This window comes from Alexandromys fortis, unplaced genomic scaffold (assembly GCF_014885135.2).
Source record: "Alexandromys fortis isolate MF-2015 unplaced genomic scaffold, M_Fortis_MF-2015_v1.1 scaffold_78, whole genome shotgun sequence".
Classification (NCBI taxonomy): Eukaryota; Metazoa; Chordata; class Mammalia; order Rodentia; family Cricetidae; genus Alexandromys; species Alexandromys fortis.
The window spans coordinates 3,900,618-3,920,354 of NW_026067977.1; the positions used below are offsets into that span (position 1 = coordinate 3,900,618).

Here is a 19,737-nt window from a genome sequence, read left to right on the forward strand (position 1 = left end):
TACATCTCTGAATAAATTAGGTATAGAAAAATAATACCTTAGTGTAGCAAACCTATATTTAACAAACCCATAGCCAGTATCAACTGAAAAAAGAAAAATTGAAAACAATTTCAGTAAGGTCTAGGATAAGACATGTGTGTGTCCACTGTTTACTAGGTCTTTATAGCATAGAATAATAAGCATATTTGCTCTTATTTTAAGTATGATAGCAACATGTTTAAATAATACAAACATTCTGGTCATGATCGTTAATAAAAACCTATAAAAATAGATACAGGTAAGATTGAAGCTTTATTCAAAAACAAATATAAAATTTTTATATTTTAGCAGAAAATTTGGTATGAAATATTTAGTTTTAAAATCTAGGCCAGCAATTTCAAAATTACTTTTAAAGTAATTGCTAAATATTAATAAGAAAGAATATATACCCACCAATACTATTTTCAATTCTTCCAGTTCCATTTCTTTGTCATTTTTAGATTTAGTCATCTCATCTAAAATAAACAAAATAAAATGTGTTAATCACTGGATTAGAAGGTAGGAAAGAGAAGAAATAAGAATAATGCCATTTGAAAAGAAGATTCAATCCATATATGGCAACATTATTGGGCCAAGAACCAATGAATAGGACCTAGAAACTACTATGCTGCTAAATAAACACACACACCCCTAAAAAAGAGATAGGTTAATGAAAGTTACAGGTAGTCTAAACCAACTATGCAAAAGTAATAATGGATAAATAACTAACAGTCATCTTTCTAGGTTAATTTATAGACAAATGAATTCAACATTCATGAAGTAAAATAAGCAATGTATCTACATAAAATAACTTGGATTGGTGCCAGTGTGTACCTTTACTTTCAACTCATCACTCCTTGAATCTATTTGGCTTCCCTTCAAATTTAAAAGAACTGTTCTTCTCTCAAGCTAGTTCTGACCACTGTTCTTTGAACTTCAACATATCCACTTGTTCTGTGACTTTATCTACTACAAAACATACCAAGTCCGAGCAGAGAAATCCTTATTTTCTCCTATCCCACAAGCACCCCATATGAATATAAAAACAAAGACATCTGATTAACCTCTCTATTGTCTCAAGCTACTGATTATTCATGTTATTTTTCAAATTCCTGCTTGCTAACTACATATTTCTTTGACTCCATGTAAAACTAATAACTTTCTCCATGATGTTAATAAAATTATGATCTTGAAAACCAACAATAAGCACTTTGTGATGCCATTCTCAGTCTTATTCATTGTGTGGCTGGGTCATATTTGATACTATGAAACACTCTCTACTGTTTTTCCCCCTTCAATTGCCAAGACCTTGAATTATTTGTATTTCCTCTTTAATTCCTACTCCTATTTTGTTGCTTTTACATCCTTGCTACCAGAAAAATATTGCTTTACAGTGCTTGCCTCTACTTCTGTGAATACAATATTAATTTTAAAACAACCTTTCAGCACAACCTTCCTACTTTTTTTTTTTTTGACAGGGTTTCTCTGTGTCTATGGAGCCAAGCCAGTCCTGGAACTTGCTCTGTAGACCATGCTGGCCTCGAACTCACAGAGATCTGGTGCCTCTGCCTCCTGAGTGCTGGGATTAAAGGTATGCACCACCACTGCCCAGCTGAAATCATATTCCTTTTAAATGATCTGTACTGGTCCTTTTGCTATAAGCAAGGATTTTAGAGTACTGTATACCATAGTGGACTTAAGTGGAAGACTAGAGGGGAAAGAAACTTTTTACATTTTTAACTTCCTACAGTCTCCTAGTAATTTCCAGTTGTCACAAAAACTGTATCTGACATATTATTTTTGTTCATTGTTAAAGAGTTTTAATTGTTGGAAATATAATAGAACTACTGAATATTTCTCAGATTTCTCTGTTTAGAAAATAAATACTTGCAATAGCTTCCCACAGATCAATAAAACATGAAATGTCAATATAGACGCTAAAGGAGAAACTTGTCACATGCAAAGCTTATTTAACACGAAAGTTTCATTTTACATAATAAATATCTTATTTTTTAATTTGAGGACTAGTTTAAGACAATGATCTGAACATGACTCTACTATCTTACCTCAATTCCATATAATTAAAAAAAGAGAAAAGAAGAAATAAAAAATTATATATAATGAAGATTACCAAAAAAAAAGATGAACTAAAAAAAGAAGAAAAATGCAGACTATTTGCAAAGATTTCTGGCTTTGAAGACTATATTATTAACCCAAAAATATAATAATGTGGGGTCCTTAAGTAATTTTTAATTTTCACTCCCATATATAGATTTTCAACAATCTATATCCTCTACAAATATCCAAAACCTCTCTATATTTTAAATTTTATTAACATCTAACTCTTCAATAATGCCTTTCCTAACTCTGTTGCTTCCTTTTGGTATTAACATTCAATAAGAAATCTGGGCATTTACCTCAAATATATAGATATGTAAAAATATAAATATGTATTTATATTTTATATAAAACTGTAATATAAGTATGTATTATATTGTTCACCATAAATATAACAAAAATAGTTCTTATATTTTTACTTCTTACTCTACCATAATTTTGCACACCCTTCATTCTGGATACCATTACCCTAATGGTTATATGTGTTTAACCTTCCTCTCAAGATTTCTCAAGAACATGGTTTTTTACTTTCAATTCCCACAAAACACAAAGTGCTGTTTCTCAATTCTCAATTTCCTTATCCAAACTTCTCATAATACTACTCTGTTATGAGAAATATTGAAATTATAATGTAATAGTCACTTACTGGTAAACTGGATCACTATAAATAAGCATTAAAGATACTTTAGGTACTAAAATTATTCCTTAATCTACAACATTCAACAATTCTAAGGCAAGTAGGTAAGTGTAATGATTTAAAAATAATTTCATGTTCTGAAGGAATTTTTGAACTAGATAAAAAAATTGTCTTTAATCTTTATGTTTGGGTTTTGGTTGGTTGGTTGCTTGGTTGCTTGGTCTTTTTTGACAGGGTCTCTCTACATAGCTCTAGCTGTCCTGGAACTTACAATGTATATCAGTCTGCTTCTGAACTTACAGAGGTTCACCTGCCCCTGCCTCTCAAGTGCTGGGGATTTAAAGGTATGTGCCACCATCAAACAATTATGCTATGAAGCAAAATTATGAATAAAATTATTTGGACATTACAATGTTGGAATAATCAAACATTAATCTACAGTGGAAAATTAAGCATTGCAAAGGAAAAGCATAAATATGGTTAAAAATTTCAACCAAACCTGATAGGATAGGATAGATATTTTTGTCAGTGGTGTAAACACTGAAAAGGTACTCATACTCTAGTAAACACACTGTCACACCTACACTCCTATGAACACTATAATGAAACTATGTCTCTCTGTCTCTGTCTCTCTCTCTCTCACACACACACACATACACACACAATGAAACTAGAAACAGGTCTAGTTGGGAAGAATAAAAAGATTATCAATGCGGCTGGAGAGATGGCTCAGAGGATAAGAGCATTGCCTGCTCTTCCAAATGTCCTAAGTTCAATTCCCAGCAACCACATGGTGGCTCACAACCATCTGTAAAGGGGTCTGGTTGGTGCCCTCTTCTGGCCTGCAGGCATACACACAAACAGAATATTGTATACACAATAAATAAATATTTTTAAAAAAAGATTATCAAGTACAGGAAGGGCACAAGCAAAGATAAATACGATCAAAACTTACAATGTATGAAAATATCATGTATAATTAATACATGCTTAAAAAAAATAATGTTTAGAAAGGGACTGAACCAAAGAAATGAACTACTTATGAAATGTCAACTATTTCAAATTACTAGTCAATATTACTTGTAATTATTTTAATTGTAGAAGTAATTCAACTAATAATACAAACATTCAAACTAATAGTAAGCTTTGTAGAAAATTATAAAAATAATCTAGACAAATTCAGGAATATTAATCTATTAAAAATACTTTTTAAATAAAATTGAAAAAACTTGTTTTTTTTTCCTTTTAACTACATTTGCCGAGAGGCTAAAAAATACGAAACATAGACTTATAACTACATAAATTCACAAAATTATAGAATTGCTTTGTCAGTGTAAGTTGTTGAATATTAATGATACTATATAATAAAGAATTATTGTTTTCCTAAAAATATTTCATAATCAAATACTACTAAGAAATGAAGTCTACAAAAACCAGACATGAGCCAGGTGTGATTATACAGACTTGTAATCTCAGCATTAAAGAGGCAGAGGCAGGAAGACTGCCGCAAGTTCAAGACTAGCCAGTCTACATAGAGAATGCTAGGCCAGTTGGAGCTATATAGCAAGAATGTCAAGAAACAAACAAATAAATAAACAAATCCAGGCAGTGGTACATTCCTCTAACCCTAGTATTCATGAGGCTGGGGCAAAAGGATCAAGAATGCAAGAAGAGTTTGAACTATGAAGTATGATCCTGCCTTAAAAGCTGTTTCTTCAATTGAAATGTAAGACATTTCCCTAAGGAGTATTCAGGCCTTTGAATCCTAAAGTAAGGAGAATACAAATATCTCAGGTTTCTAGACATAGATAAACTATATAAATTTAAGTTTTCTTAAAATTTAAATATCCTATATTCAATTATAATTTTCCCCTAATTATAACTTTCCCCTAATTTTTATATTTATTTTTATTTTATATGCAGGAATATTTTGTCTTACAATTATGAACATTATATGGGGCAAGCATATCTAGGTCCTCAGCAAGAGCAGTTAAGTGCTTTCAGCTGCTTGTTAACAGTTTAACAAATTTAACAAAAAACAATTTTGTTTTTATAATTAGTTATTAATGTTATCAAAGTACACTATTGTCTAAATCTTACCCAGTTCACTTGATTTCTTCTGAAGCTCCATGATAAGTAGTTTCAGTTGATCTTCATTTTTTTCCAATCTTATGAGATATATTATTTTAAAGATCAAATTATTATTTAGTCAGAACTCATCTAATAACAAAACTGGCACAATGCAACAACTGATACATCTAACAGATTTATTCAGTTATTGGACATTATTGAGTATTAATCTGCATAAAACAACTTAACATAAAAATTATAATAAATACTTAATTGTATAATAAGTGTATCTATCTAAAACCTTAAGGCTAATAATTTGTATCTTAACTGTAGATTGGTAGTGGCACATGTCTTTAATCCCAACACTTGGGAGGCAGAGACAAGTGGATCTCTGAGTTCAAGGCCAGCTTGGTCTATAGTTCCAGGACAGCCAGGGCTACATAGAGAAAATCTGTCTCAAAAAAACAAAAACAAAATTTTTAAAAGTTATCTTAACTATTGATGATAATCAAACTTATGCATTAGTGGATATGTAATTATATTAAATGCATATTTACTATAATAGATTCTTCCTTTAAAAATACAAATAAAAGAACATGTATTGTTTTATTGGTTTCTCTGATCTTCTGTTTCTCTAACCACAAAACTAAGGTAACTGCTAGGTTAGTGAGATGACTCAACAGGTAACGTGGGCTTTCTACCAAGCCTAACAACCTACATTCAATGCTTAGGAGAGCACCCTACATGTTGTCCTCTTATCTCCACACAAAGGCATACACACACACACACACACACACACACACACACACACACACATATATATGTATACATACATACATACACAAATAAATAAATGTAGTAAATTAGGGGCTGGAATGATAGCTCAATGTTTTAAGAGCACTGACTGCTCTTTCAGAGAACCAGAGTTTGATTCTCTGTACCCTCATATGGGTTCAGAACTGTTTATAACATACATGTAGGCAAATCAACCCACATACATACAATTTTTTTAAATTAATGTAGTAAATAAAGAAATTTACTAAAGTAATTGGAAGTGATAAGTCTGTAGCAATTCACAATTTTACTATTTGAAAATTGCCTTGAAGGTTAATCAGAAATATATAACAGGTTAAAAAAAAGCTACATTTTCTATTCACTATGTACAGTAGCAAAGAAAATTTAAGTAGACCTAAGATATAAATTGGTAGAGAAATTCATCCCTCTGCTGTGCCAAGTCTAAGCATTGTGCTAACAGAACAAAAATAATTACCTAGACTCAACATACTTTTATATAAAAATTGCATAAAACGAAGAGTTGCTAATATTCTAATTTTAAATAAAATACTATTTAGTGTTTAAAGCAAATGAGTAATTTATATCATATGAAATAATATTTGATCTATCCAAAGATAGTTACTAAATTTATATATTGCAAGTAAGGTTACAGCCGCCAGTAAAAAGAAAATTTTCAACCTGGACATTATTTCTATGAGGCTAATCTACATGCAGGGTTTCTCAACCTGTGAGTCACAACCACTTTGAAAACCCTCTAACTCCTAAATAATTATTATTACAATTCATAAACAGTAGCAAAATTATAGTTATGAAGTAGCAACAAAAATAAATTTATGGTTGAGGTCACCAGAACATGCCAAACTGTATTAAAGGATGACAGCATTAGGAAGGTTGAGAACCACTGATCCACAGTATTAGTAAATATGTCCTATCATTCTACGAACACTTAAGGACTTATCTATACTTGACCCCACTGTAAAGCATGCATGGTAACTATTCCAGAAAATGCCTGACTTTAAATAGTACTTAATATTAAATCACTTTTATGTCTTTATTTGTTTAAAATAAGAAATATTTCACCTTTGCTGTTCTGTTCTCAATAATTCCTCCAAGTTGCATATAGTAGCTTTAAGTTCAGTAACCACAAATGAGTGATCAGTTTTAGCTTTATTAAATTCTTCCATTTGAGCTTCTTTTTCTTCAGTGAACTGATAAATTGTTTTTGTTGCTATCTGCAAATCTTCTTCTAAAGCCTTCTGAGTGTTCTAAGTGAAATAAAGCACAAAACAGAAAGAATAATGCAAAGGCCTAAAAAGGCTTTAAGTTATCTGCTTCTATAAATTGGTTTGCCTTCTTGCCCTCCTTTCCACTGTCCCTCCTTGGACTAACCCACCCACTATCATATTTTACTCACCATTATCAATAGTTCTGATCCCTCCACAGAGTTTTCCCAGACAGGTTAGCCCATACTCTCCATTCTTAGAAGTATTGTGACAATTTATTAGCCTGAGTCATGCTATTGGTACTTAGGTATTTTTAACCAATGCCTTTTATTAGAAGCATTTATAGGGTAGGATTGTGTCTTTTCTATTTGAATTTCTGAGTGGTTATACATTTTAGTCATATCCAATAAAAATTTGTTAAATGATTGTGTGACATACACTAGTTAGTTTTTAAATCATACCATACTTCTTTGCAATGACATTTTAATATCTTCAAGTTCTGATGCTAAATGACTCTTCTTTTCGTTTAATTCTTTTAAGTTTTCATCTTGTAATTCTAAAAGATAAATTATAGATAGGCATTATTTGACAGAAAATGGCTTTCAAGGAAACTAATTGCTATAGCAATTATTCCTTTTCCTCTACTAGAAAATAGTACAAAATAAGAACAATTAAATATACACACTAAATTTGTTAAGATTATTTTCCTCAAAACCCCAAAAATGAACATTTTTAATCTTTTTCAGTATCCACCATTTACACTTACAATAGAATAAAAAAGACATATAACCCAGTTTTAACAAGAAGATTAATAGACTATTATTTTTGTTTGTACACTACTATCAAGGAGTCAAGTGGCTTATACAGATCATGTCCTATTTCTAGAGTCAGGTACAATGAATGCAAGTCTATAATACCAGGTACTTGGGAAGCTGAGGCAGAAGGATTAGAAGTTGGAAGAAAACCTAGGCAATTTGGCAAGCTCGTATCTAAAAATAACTGAGTAACTCAGTTATCCCATAATCCTTCTCAAAAAAAAAAAAGGTTTGAAAATAAAAAGCATTTTGTCTATTGTGGAGGATACTAAAGCTCTATGTGTTCACAAATATCACAACTAATAGGGAGCATGCAAAAACCCAAGATTAGGTAGTCTTCAAAGATATAGTTTGAAGTCTTCAAGGTTTTGAAGGAAAGGATTTTTTTTTTCTTATTATAACACAAGATAAGGTTGACGAGGTCCTTTTGGGGTCCAGCCCTAAGGTCCATTCAGGGTTCAGAAGGGAAACAGTGGCCAGAGAAGAACTTGGGATATCTAAGAGCCAAAGAATCTCTCACTCTGTGCTTTTTAAAATCAGTTTCTTTATTGTTCTGTCTTAATTATAATTCTTCTGTCCATTCTCCTGTCCTATTTCTAATTCCTCCTGGCTTCTCCTTCTAGCTTCTTCTCCTCTATTCTAAAAACTCTTCTCATTACAGAAGCCTTAAAGCAATAAAAATTTTAGAAGAGTTACCTCTCATTGGTCAAAAGCACATTCCTAGGGTAAGCAATTAAGAGCTGAGCCATTGCCATGGCAACACAAGGATCCAAGGTTAGAGGAGTGAGACCATAGTAAGAGAATGGAGTAAGGGTGTACAATAAGATAAGCTTTGAGACATAGGTCTTTGGTTAACAGACTTGACAAGCAAAGAATTGGTATATTTTTCTTAGGGTGCTTTGTGTCCAAGCTTGGTTGGACATTTGCAGCTCTGACCTTGTGCACAGCTATAAAGTTTTAAACTTATGATCTATTTTAAAAAGCCTTTAGTCTAGATTGAATTTGCCTGATTGAAAGTGAGCTAATTGTGTGCCATTAGTCTAAGTAAAAGAATAAGGCAGACTTTTAAGTGTTCACAGTCCCTGTGGGACAGAGATCCAGTTATGAAGCATGTTCCAATATATAGAACAGTATAAAATAACAGAACATGTAAACTCAGACACCCAAGACCAGTCAGAAACAAGCATGTGGCCACACACATTTTCATCCATACACACAAAATAGATGGAACTTTTAAACAAAGTTTAAAAGGCGAACAGAACATTTCCAGGGGAAACCATGTCAGATGACCAGCTGAAAAACCCTGAAATACGCCGGGCGGTGGTGGCGCACGCCTTTAATCCCAGCACTTGGGAGGCAGAGGCAAGCGGATCTCTGTGAGTTCGAGACCAGCCTGGTCTACAAGAGCTAGTTCCAGGACAGGCTCCAAAACCACAGAGAAACCCTGTCTCGAAAAAAAAAAAAAAACTGAAATATGACTTTACAGTATAAAGTAGCATATAAGAAACCATTAGAACAAAAGGCATTTCCTGGATGTGGTGGAGGCAGTGGTGCCATGCTTGTTTCTGACTGGTCTTGGGTGTCTGAGTTTACATGTTCTGTGTGTCTTGATAATAACTAGCTGCCTGGGCTCAGAATTTGCCTCTGGACGTTGCTGAATCTGATGTGATGACAGAGAAAGTTATTTTATGCTGTTCTATGTTATTATAAAGAAAATAATGTTAAGAAATTCGGTATGGTAAAAATCTGTAACAAAAGTTAACTTAGAACTAATAACTCCAAACTACAATTGCTCCAAGAACTGTAAAGGAAAAAAAGAACTGAAGAATAAGAGTATGATGGATGACTAGTGACTATAGCATTATAATCATTATAGAGAAAGCTTTATTACCAGATTATTTAAAAATAGATACTATGGTATTCCAAATTGTCATAATCATAAGTCTGCCTTTAAGCATGCACCAAAACTAAATGTATGCTATTCTATTCTAAGCCAAAACTAAAACTACTCTTAAATTCTCTGAGACTCTCAGAAGATGCAAATAAATTTCTTATAAAAAATATACTTCAAGCTAGATGGTGGTGGCACTTGCCTTTAGTCCCAGCACTCGGGAGGCAGAGGCAGGCAGATCTCCGTGAGTTTGAGGCCAGCCTGGTCTACAAGAGCTAGTTCCAGGACAGGCACCAAAAACTACAGAGAAACCCTGTCTCGAAAAAAAAAATATATATATATATATATTTCAAATTAAGTCAGATGTGGTAACAAACACGTCTAATCTCCAGAAGCAAAGACAAGACTGCCACAAAGTCAAAGCCAGTCTGTCCTATATGGTAAGTTCCAAGACAGCCATGGCTACATGGCAAGACTGTATCATAAAACGAAATTAGGTAGGTAGGTAGGTAGGTAGATAGGTAAGTACATCTTTTCTTTTAAAACTTCTACAAATGAAGGGCCAGAGAGATGGATCAACAGTTAAGCATCCACTTGATATTGTTCATCCAGGGGACCCGAGTTCAATTCCCAGCATTCACATAGTGGCTCACAACCATCCATAACTCCAGTTCCAGGTGATCCAATGCCCTCTTCTGACCTCCATGAGTACCAGGTACACACATAGTACACAGACGTATACAAAACACGTATACACATAAAATAAAATACATTAATCTTTCTTAAATTCTAAAATGAAATTACATGACCTAATAATAATAAAAGAAGTCAGGCATGTTATATACCTGTAATCCCAGATTTTGTGAGATTCAACATAAAGATATAGAACTTAAGGCCAGCCTGTGATATTGTCTATTCAACTCAGTTATATTGTCTATTCAACTCCTGATAGAGTAATAAGAATTTACCAAGGCAAAAATGAAGAAAAACGGGAATCTAAAGAAGTGAGTTAATCATAAAGTCTATTTTTCACCCAAGAACATTTGTAGAGCCTGACAAAGTAAAATTCCAATATGAAAATGAGGACAAAAATATGAAACATCAAAACTATAAAAGGTAGAAAGAATAAAAGAAGTAAACTTGTGTACAATAATTTGGTAACTGAAAATGGAGGGATATCATAATAGAGAAACAAAACACAAGACACTTAGTGACAATCGGCAAGAAAACAGATATCAAGAAACTACAAAGAGTCTCAAGACATGGAGTAAAAGAGGCCTTAAAGAAAAGCACATAGGAATAACAAAAGAACATATATGATATAAAAATGAAAAGGGGAAAAATGGGTGGAAGAGTATAGTTGATAACAGGACAGGGAAAAGAGAAGAGAGGTAGGAGAGGGGATCAACCAAAGCCTAAAAGGTTTAAGAATGCCATAAAGAAAACTGCTACTTTGCATGCTAATAAAAATTAACATAGTATTAAAAATTATTCATTTTATATCATATACAAAAAAAACAGAAAAATATGCCAGACCTGGTGGTACAAGCCTGTAATCCACGCACTTGGGAGATGGAAGTAGTAGGATTAGGAGTTGAAGGTCAATTTTCACTACACAGCAAATTTAAGCCAGGGAGGGAGGAAGGGGAAAGAGGAAAGCAGATGCCAAAAAATGATGGTGAGGATGTGGGGAAAGAAACAATTCATACACTGCTGGTCGGAAAGTAAACTAATGCTACCACTATGGAGGTTCCTTAGATGTTAAAAACAGAACTACTGTATGACCCAGTGACACAACTACTAGGTATACTCAAAGGACTCTAAGACACATACATATTTACTTCCACACAATTCATAATTGCTAAGAAATCGAACTAGCCTAGATGTTCAACAGGCAAATCCATTTTAAAAAAAAATATAGTACATATGCACAATAAAATGTTTTTCAGCCATAAAGAAAAATGAAGTCATATTCTGAGGAAAATGGAACTGGAAATCCATCACTTAATCCAGGTTAAGTGAAATAAGTCTATTGTGAAATATTAATTGAAGATGTGTTGCATTCATTTATGCTATGGAATATTTGTTTAATGATGCAAAGGCATGTTGTGTTCATGTTGCAATTGTTTAACTCTGTAAAGCATGCTACTTTGCCTGTCTCAAACACCTGATTGTTCTAATAAAGAGCTGAACGACCCATGGCTAGGTAGGAGAGACGGAGCTGGCAGGCCGAGATAGAAAAAAGCAGAAACAAAAAGGAGCGAGAAAAGAAGGAGAGGATGAAGCAAGGGATCAGCCATCCAGCAGCATAGCAAGACATGGAATAAGAAGGAAAGAAAATATATACAGAAGTAGAAAAGGATAAAAAAGAAAAAAGGCAAAAGGTAGATGAAATAACTTAAAAGCTGGCTAGCAACAAGCCAAGCTAAGGCAGGGCATTCATATGAAAGAATAACTCTCCACGTATTTATCTGGGAGCTGTGTGGTGGGCCCCCAAAAAGTAAAGGTAAAAAGTAACCAACAACCTAAGAGTCAGACTCAGAAAGACAAATTCATAAGCTTTGTATCATATATGGAATCTAGATAAGTGTGTATTTATGTGAGAGAGATAGAAAGAGAGAAATATGGGTCATTCAGAGAACAAAAGATCTTGGAGGGAAAGAGGAAATGTAATGGGATTTTTATTACATGAAAGCAAAAAAACTATTTGACACAGAGTAAAGAAATAAGAGAGGGGAAGGAAAGATAGAGAAGGGCAATGAAGATGCAAAATGAATAAAATAAAGTATAATGAAATAAAGATATTTAAATACTAAAATGAAACCTACCATTCAGTAACTTAAAATAAAAAGTGAATTACAAGATAGATCAAAAGATATTAAGCAAAATGAGGAATATTAAAGCAAATCTATTTTAATATAAATGAGTATGGTAGAGGTACAATTTTTAGATGACCAAAGTTTTTTGCTATGTGTTGGGGTTTTTTGCTAAACATTCTTTTTATTAAGGAAAGGAAACCAGACCAATGCAAATAAGGCTCAGGATGGTGGTCTATGCCTATAAAACACCTCAGTTCACACAAAACTAAGGGAACAGGATCACAAGTTCAAGGCCCAGCCTAAGCTGACATAGCAAAGCAATAGTCAAACTTGGCTACACAGAAAGATCTTTCCTATAATAAACATAACGGAACAGCTTAATATCTAAAAACATTACTGCTAAGAATCTTCAAGATGTAAATAATAAAGGGTATTAATTTATAAATTCCAGAAACTATAAAACTGTCTCGGTATCTTAAAATATCATATTCTAACATTCAAAAATCAAAGATTTTGTGCTGGAAAATGAATCCTTGTCTTCTGGAAAAGCAAAAACTGCTCTTAACCACTGAGTCATCTCTCCAGCCCTGAAAACTGACTTCTTTAAAAAACCAAATGTCTTACTTTTCAATTGTCATGATAGAACACCATGACTAAGGCAACTTATAAAAGAAAGTATTTAATTTGAGGCCTACTGTGGCGGAGAATGGTTGTCCATTACCAATATGAAGGGAAGCATGGCATCAGGCAGGCATGTCTCTGAGCAATAGTTATGAGTACTTTACTGACTGGGTCATCTTCCCAGCTCACTGTGGTGGCTTAAATGAGAATGCCCACCATATATCATATATTTGACTACTTGGTTCCCAATACTTGTTCCACAAGCACCAGGCACAGAAACACAAAGAGCAAACTGGAAATGCCGCAGGCTTTTGAAACCTCAAAGTCTACCCCAAGTGGCACACCTCCTCCAACAAGGCCATACACCCCAATCTTTCCCAAACAGTTCCACCAAATGGGAAACAAGTATTCAAACATAGGACCTATGGGGGTCATTCTCATTGAGTCATGGCAGGGACTTGAGAAGATGACTCAATCAGAAAAGTACTTGCTGTGCAAACATGAAAATTTAAGCTTGATCCCCCAGAGCACACACAACAAAGCTGGGTGAGATGGCATATGCCTGTAACCTTAGTGTTGGGGAGGCAGAAATAGGGGAATCCCTAGGGTTTGCTGGCCATTCTATCCAGTGAAATCAGCAAGCTCCAGTTTAAGTCAAAGATCCTATCTCAAAATCTGTCTCAGAGGATCCACTCTTTCCAATGAATTGCAATGAAGATCTTTACTAAGAGTAAAGATGGATATAGAAGAATTTAACCAACAAATTTAAAATGGGAGGCACAGTTTTTGAGTAGAAGAAACAGTCAAAACTACAGGATGAAAAAGAATATAAGATGTATTAGCTGGGGATCCTCAAGTGATTCAATTATGCCCTCCTTCAAATGTTCCAAACCAAGCTAAAGATTACAGCACTAGAAAAATACCATGAAAAAAATTGTGAAAAATCCAAAAATTTAGAACAAAAGAATTTACTAAACACACTTCTATATTTTTATATAAATTCTTACTTGTTTTTTCCTCTAATTGATTAACTTTGTCTCTGGATTCTTCTAGCAGAAATGTTAACTCTTTCATTTTATTTTCTTTCTCAGTACTCTGGATCAACAGTAGTGATACCTAAAATAAATTTTAAAAAAACACTGCAGATGTAAAAAGTTAAAATTATCACCTTAACATTTATTATCACATATAATTAATTATTTTACATAATTATGTTATATGCCATTTTTATATATCTATACATGTCATTTAATATGTGCCTAAAAATAAATATTTATTGAATGAATGAGTAAACTTGTATAAAATACTCAGTATTAAACTACTCATTTCAAACTTTTAGAGAAAGTTACATAATGAAATACAATTCATTCACTCAATAAATATTACTGAATACCAGAAATTGTAAGTATTAAGTACATAGAAATGAGAGACCTCACCTTTAAAAAACTCAGTACACGAACAACTACACCTGGACATTAATAGTAACAGAACAAAAATGTTTTCAAAATTAGAAAAGAATCTATCTCTTATCAGTATTGATATTAAGGTTTTTTGTTTTGTCTTTGAGACAGAGTTATCACTACATGGCCTTTAAAGTACTGAAACTCTATAGCCTCTAACTCATAGAGATCCACTTCTCTCTGCCTCGCACATGCTGGGACTAAAGGCATGTGCCACCAAGCCTGGCAAAGAAAGGAACATCTAAATCAGTCAGGCTTTAAATGACTTTTGATATATAGAAATCAATCAGGCAAGACAGGAATGGTAACACACACATTTAATCCCAGCATTTGGCAGACAGAAGAAGTTCAAAGCCAGCCCAGTCTACACAGCAAGCTCCAGAATAGCTAGCAGTACATAGAAAGACCCTGTCTCAAAAGAAAGGGAGAAAGAAAAAACAATCAAACAAATACGGAGAAATGGTTGTTCCAGGCTGATTTAGGAAGAAAACTATTGAGAAATGTTTAGATACCCAAAAGTATTCAGATGGCTACAACTGATGTAAAGAAACAGCAGAAGTTATAGATGCAATTTAGCAGAAAAATAAAATAAAATAAAAAATTAAAAAAACAGCCTTTGTTTACGAGCTACCCAAGCAGCACGGATGGAGATCCGATCTGGGCACCAGGAGAGCCATCATTGGGGTGAGTGAGTTTCTGACCCACGTCAGCAGCTCGGGACAGGGAACTCAGACGTTCCTCATCCCTCCTACACTTCCTGGTCATCCTGCAGGGGCTATACTGCCCGATACCTCCTCTCTGTTCCTATCCCACCCAGCTTGCATCCAGAACCTTCCACCCCCCGTTTGTCTCCCTCCCCCTTTTGGCCACATACCATCTCCCAGCTCAGCCTGTTCAGGCGCTGGGACCGAATCCGAATTGGTAGGGCAACGGGGAGGGCGGTAGTTCCTTTGTCTCAATAGCCTGCCTGCAGCAAGCAAGGTAGGCCCTTTGTTTATGAGCTACCCAAGCAGCACGAGATCTGATCTAGGCACCAGGAGAGCCATCACTGGGGAGTGACATCACTGGGAAGGTACATCAGTGGGCAAAGAGACCTGATCCTGTGAAAGGAGATCCATAGGGGAGCATTCAGAGGAAGAGATGGGCAGGCGCCAATGCAAGAATTCACCCAACAATCTGAAAAACAACATGAAACCACCAGAACCCAGCGGCCTCACAACAGGAAGACATGAACACCTTAATCAAGAAGTAGAAAAAAAATTGACCTTATGAAAGTGATAGAGAAACAGCATTTAAAAAACACCCTTATAGAAATGGATGAGAAGTATAACAGAAAGTTTGAAGAACTGAGTAAATCAGTGAATGATACCCTAGGAAATCAAGGAAAAACAATCAAGCAGATAATGGAAACAGTTCAAGGCTTGAAAACCGAAATGGAGGGAAGGAAGAAAACATAAACAGAGGGCCGGCTGGACATGGAAAATCTAGGTAAACAAATAGATACTACAGAAACAAGCATAACCAACCGAATACAAGAGATAGAAGAATCTCAGATTCTGAAGATACCATAGAGAAAATAAACACACTGATCAAAGAAAACAGCAAATCCAACAAACTCTCATCACAAAACATTCGGGACACAATAAAAAGACATAACCTGACCCCTTTTCGTCAAGATGGCACCGAAAGTGAAGAAGGAAGCTCCCGCCCCTCCCAAAGCCGAAGCTAAAGCGAAGGCCTTGAAAGCCAAGAAAGCAGTGCTGAAAGGCGTCCACAGCCACAAAAAGAAGAAGATCCGCACATCGCCCACCTTTCGGCGGCCCTGCGGCTACGAAGGCAGCCTAAATACCCCCGGAAGAGCGCGCCCAGGAGGAACAAGCTTGACCACTATGCCATCATCAAATTCCCCCTGACCACCGAGTCAGCAATGAAGAAGATAAAAGACAACAACACACTTGTGTTCATTGTGGACGTCAAGGCCAACAAGCATCAGATCAAACAGGCTGTGAAGAAACTCTATGACATTGATGTGGCCAAAGTCAACACCCTCATAAGGCCCGACGGAGAGAAGAAGGCGTATGTTCGGTTGGCTCCTGATTATGATGCTCTGGATGTTGCCAATAAGATCGGAATCATCTAAACTGAGCCCAGCCGGCTAATTCTAAATATACACTTTTTCACCATTAAAAAAAAAAAAAAAAAGACATAACCTAAGAATTATAGGAGTAGAAGAAGGAGAAGTGCAGCTCAAAGGTCCAGAAAATATATTTAATAAAATTAGAGAAGGAAACTTTCCCAACCTAAAGAAAGATATACCTATGAAGGTTCAAGAAGCATACAGAACACCGAATAGGCTGGATCAAAAAAAAAAAAAAATCCCCTCGCCATATAATAATCAAAACACAAAGAATACAGAATAAAGAAAGAATATTAAGAGCCGCAAAGGAAAAAGGCCAAGTTACTTACAAAGGTAAACCTATCAGACTTACACCTGACTTCTCTATGGAAACCATGAAAGCCAGAAGGTCCTGGATAGATGTACTGCAAAAACTAAGAGACCATGGATGCAAGCCCAGACTACTATACCCAGCCAAGCTTTCATTCACCATAAATGGAGAAAACAAAATTTTCCAGGATAAAAACAAATTTAAACAATACGTAGCCACAAACCCAGCCTTACAGAAAGTAATAGAAGGAAAATCTCTAACCAAGGAGTCCAACAATGACCACAATAACTCAGACATCTAGAGACCCGTCACCAGCGCAACTCAAAGAAGGGACGCACACGAACTCTACTACTAAAGAAGTGACCGGAGTTAACATCCCCTGGTCATTAATATCACTTAATGTCAATGGGCTCAACTCACCTATAAAAAGGCACAGGCTAAGAGATTGGATACGAAATCAGGATCCAACATTCTGCTGTTTACAAGAAACACACCTCAAACACAGAGACAGGCACCTACTCAGAGTAAAGGGCTGGGAAAAGGCTTATCAAGCAAATGGACCTAAGAAACAAGCAGGTGTGGCCATACTAATTTCTAACAAACTTGACTTCAAACTTAAATCAATCAGAAGAGATGGAGAGGGACATTTTATACTCATAACAGGATCAATTCATCAAGAGGAAGTCTCAATCCTGAATATCTACGCCCCTAATATAAAAGCACCCACATACGTAAAAGAAACATTACTAAAACTCAAGGCAGCCATCAAACCGCACACACTAATAGTGGGAGACTTCAACACTCCTCTCTCACCAATGGACAGGTCAATCAGACAGAAACCTAACAGAGAACTAAGAGAATTAATGGAGGTAATGAATCAATTGGACTTGACAGACATCTATAGAATATTCCACCCAAATCGGAAAGAATATACCTTCTTCTCTGCAGCTCATGGAACCTTCTCGAAAATTGACCACATACTCGGTAACAAAGCAAACTTCCACAGGTACAAAAACATATTAGTAACCACCTGTATCTTATCAGATCACCATGGATTAAAGTTAGAATTCAACAACAACCCTACCCCCAGAAAGCCTACAAACTCATGGAAACTGAACAGTCAACTACTGAACCACACCTGGATCAAGGAAGAAATAAAGAAAGAAATTAAAGTCTTCCTTGAATTCAATGAAAATAAAGAAACAACCTACTCAAACTTATGGGACACTATGAAAGCAGTCCTGAGAGGAAAGTTCATAGCACTAAGTGCCCACTTAAAGAAAACAGAGAAGGCACACATTGGAGACTTAACAGCCCACCTGAAAGCTCTAGAAAAAAAAGAAGCAGACTCACCTAGGAGGAGTAGAAGACTGGAAATAATCAAACTGAGGGCTGAAATCAACAAAATAGAAACACAGAAAACAATCCAAAGAATCAATGAAACAAAAAGCTGGTTCCTGGAGAAAATCAACAAGATTGATAAACCTCTATCCAAACTAATAAAACGCCAGAGAGTGAATATGCAAATTAATAAGATCAGAAATGAAAAGGGGGACATAACCACAGACACAGAGGAAATTCAAAGAATCATTAGATCTTACTACAAAGGCCTGTATGGCACAAAACTGGAAAATGTAAAAGAAATGGACACGTTTTTAGATAAATACCATATACCAAAGTTAAACCAGGACCAGGTGAACAACCTAAATAGACCTGTTAGTCACGAAGAACTAGAAGCTGTTATCAAAAACCTCCCTACCAAAAAAAGCCCAGGACCTGATGGTTTCAATGCGGAATTCTACCAGAACTTCCAAGAAGACCTAATACCTATACTACTTAATGTATTTCACAATATAGAAACAGAAGAGTCATTGCCAAATTCCTTTTATGAAGCTACAGTCACTCTGATACCAAAACCACACAAAGACTCAACCAAGAAAAAGAATTATAGGCCAATCTCACTCATGAACATCGACGCAAAAATCCTCAATAAAATACTGGCAAACCAAATCCAAGAACACATTAGAAAAATTATCCATTTTGATCAAGTAGGCTTCATCCCAGAGATGCAGGGCTGGTTCAACATACAAAAATGTATCAATGTAATCCATCATATAAATAAGCTGAAAGAAAAAAACCATAGGATCATTTCATTAGATGCTGAAAAAGCATTTGACAAAATTCAACACCCCTTTATGATAAAGGTCTTGGAGAGATTAGGGATACAAGGGACATACCTAAATATAATAAAAGCTATTTACAGCAAGCCGACAGATAACATCAAATTAAATGAAGCGAAACTCAAAGCCATCCCACTAAAATCAGGAACATGACAAGGCTGTCCACTCTCTCCATACCTCTTCAATACAGTGCTTAAAGTTCTAGCAATAGCAATAAGACAACATAAGGGGATCAAGGGGATTCGAACTGGAAAGGAAGAAGTTAAACTTTCGTTAGTTGCAGATGATATGATAGTGTACATAAGCGACCCCAAAAACTCCACCAAAGAACTCTTATAGCTGATAAACACCTTTAGTAATGTGGCAGGATACAAAATCAACTCCAAAAATTCAGTTGTCCTCCTATACACAAAGGATATGGAAGCAGAGAGCGAAATCAGAGAAGCATCACCTTTCACGATAGCCACAAACAGCATAAAATATCTTGGGGTAACTCTAACCAAGGGAGTGAAAGACCTATTTGACAAGAACTTTAAGGCATTGAAGAAAGAAATTGAAGAGGATACCAGAAAATGGAAGGATCTCCCTTGCTCTTGGATTGGGAGGATCAACATAGTAAAAATGGCAATTCTACCAAAGGCAA

The 19,737-nt window shown here is 35.1% G+C and overlaps 1 protein-coding gene across 1 annotated transcript in view; it reads right to left on the reverse strand.

Annotated features, from left to right (window-relative positions):
* The window catches only part of Sycp1 (synaptonemal complex protein 1), an 82,852-nt gene that overhangs the window by 45,183 nt on the left and 17,932 nt on the right, over positions 1–19,737 (reverse strand). Inside the window, exons 9-13 of the mRNA XM_050157530.1 lie at positions 14,015–14,123; positions 7,323–7,417; positions 6,719–6,903; positions 4,874–4,941; positions 429–494 (exon numbers count right to left, since the gene is read on the reverse strand). Coding sequence (XP_050013487.1) covers positions 429–494; positions 4,874–4,941; positions 6,719–6,903; positions 7,323–7,417; positions 14,015–14,123 — 523 coding nt within the window. The remainder of the gene's footprint in view (positions 1–428; positions 495–4,873; positions 4,942–6,718; positions 6,904–7,322; positions 7,418–14,014; positions 14,124–19,737) is intronic.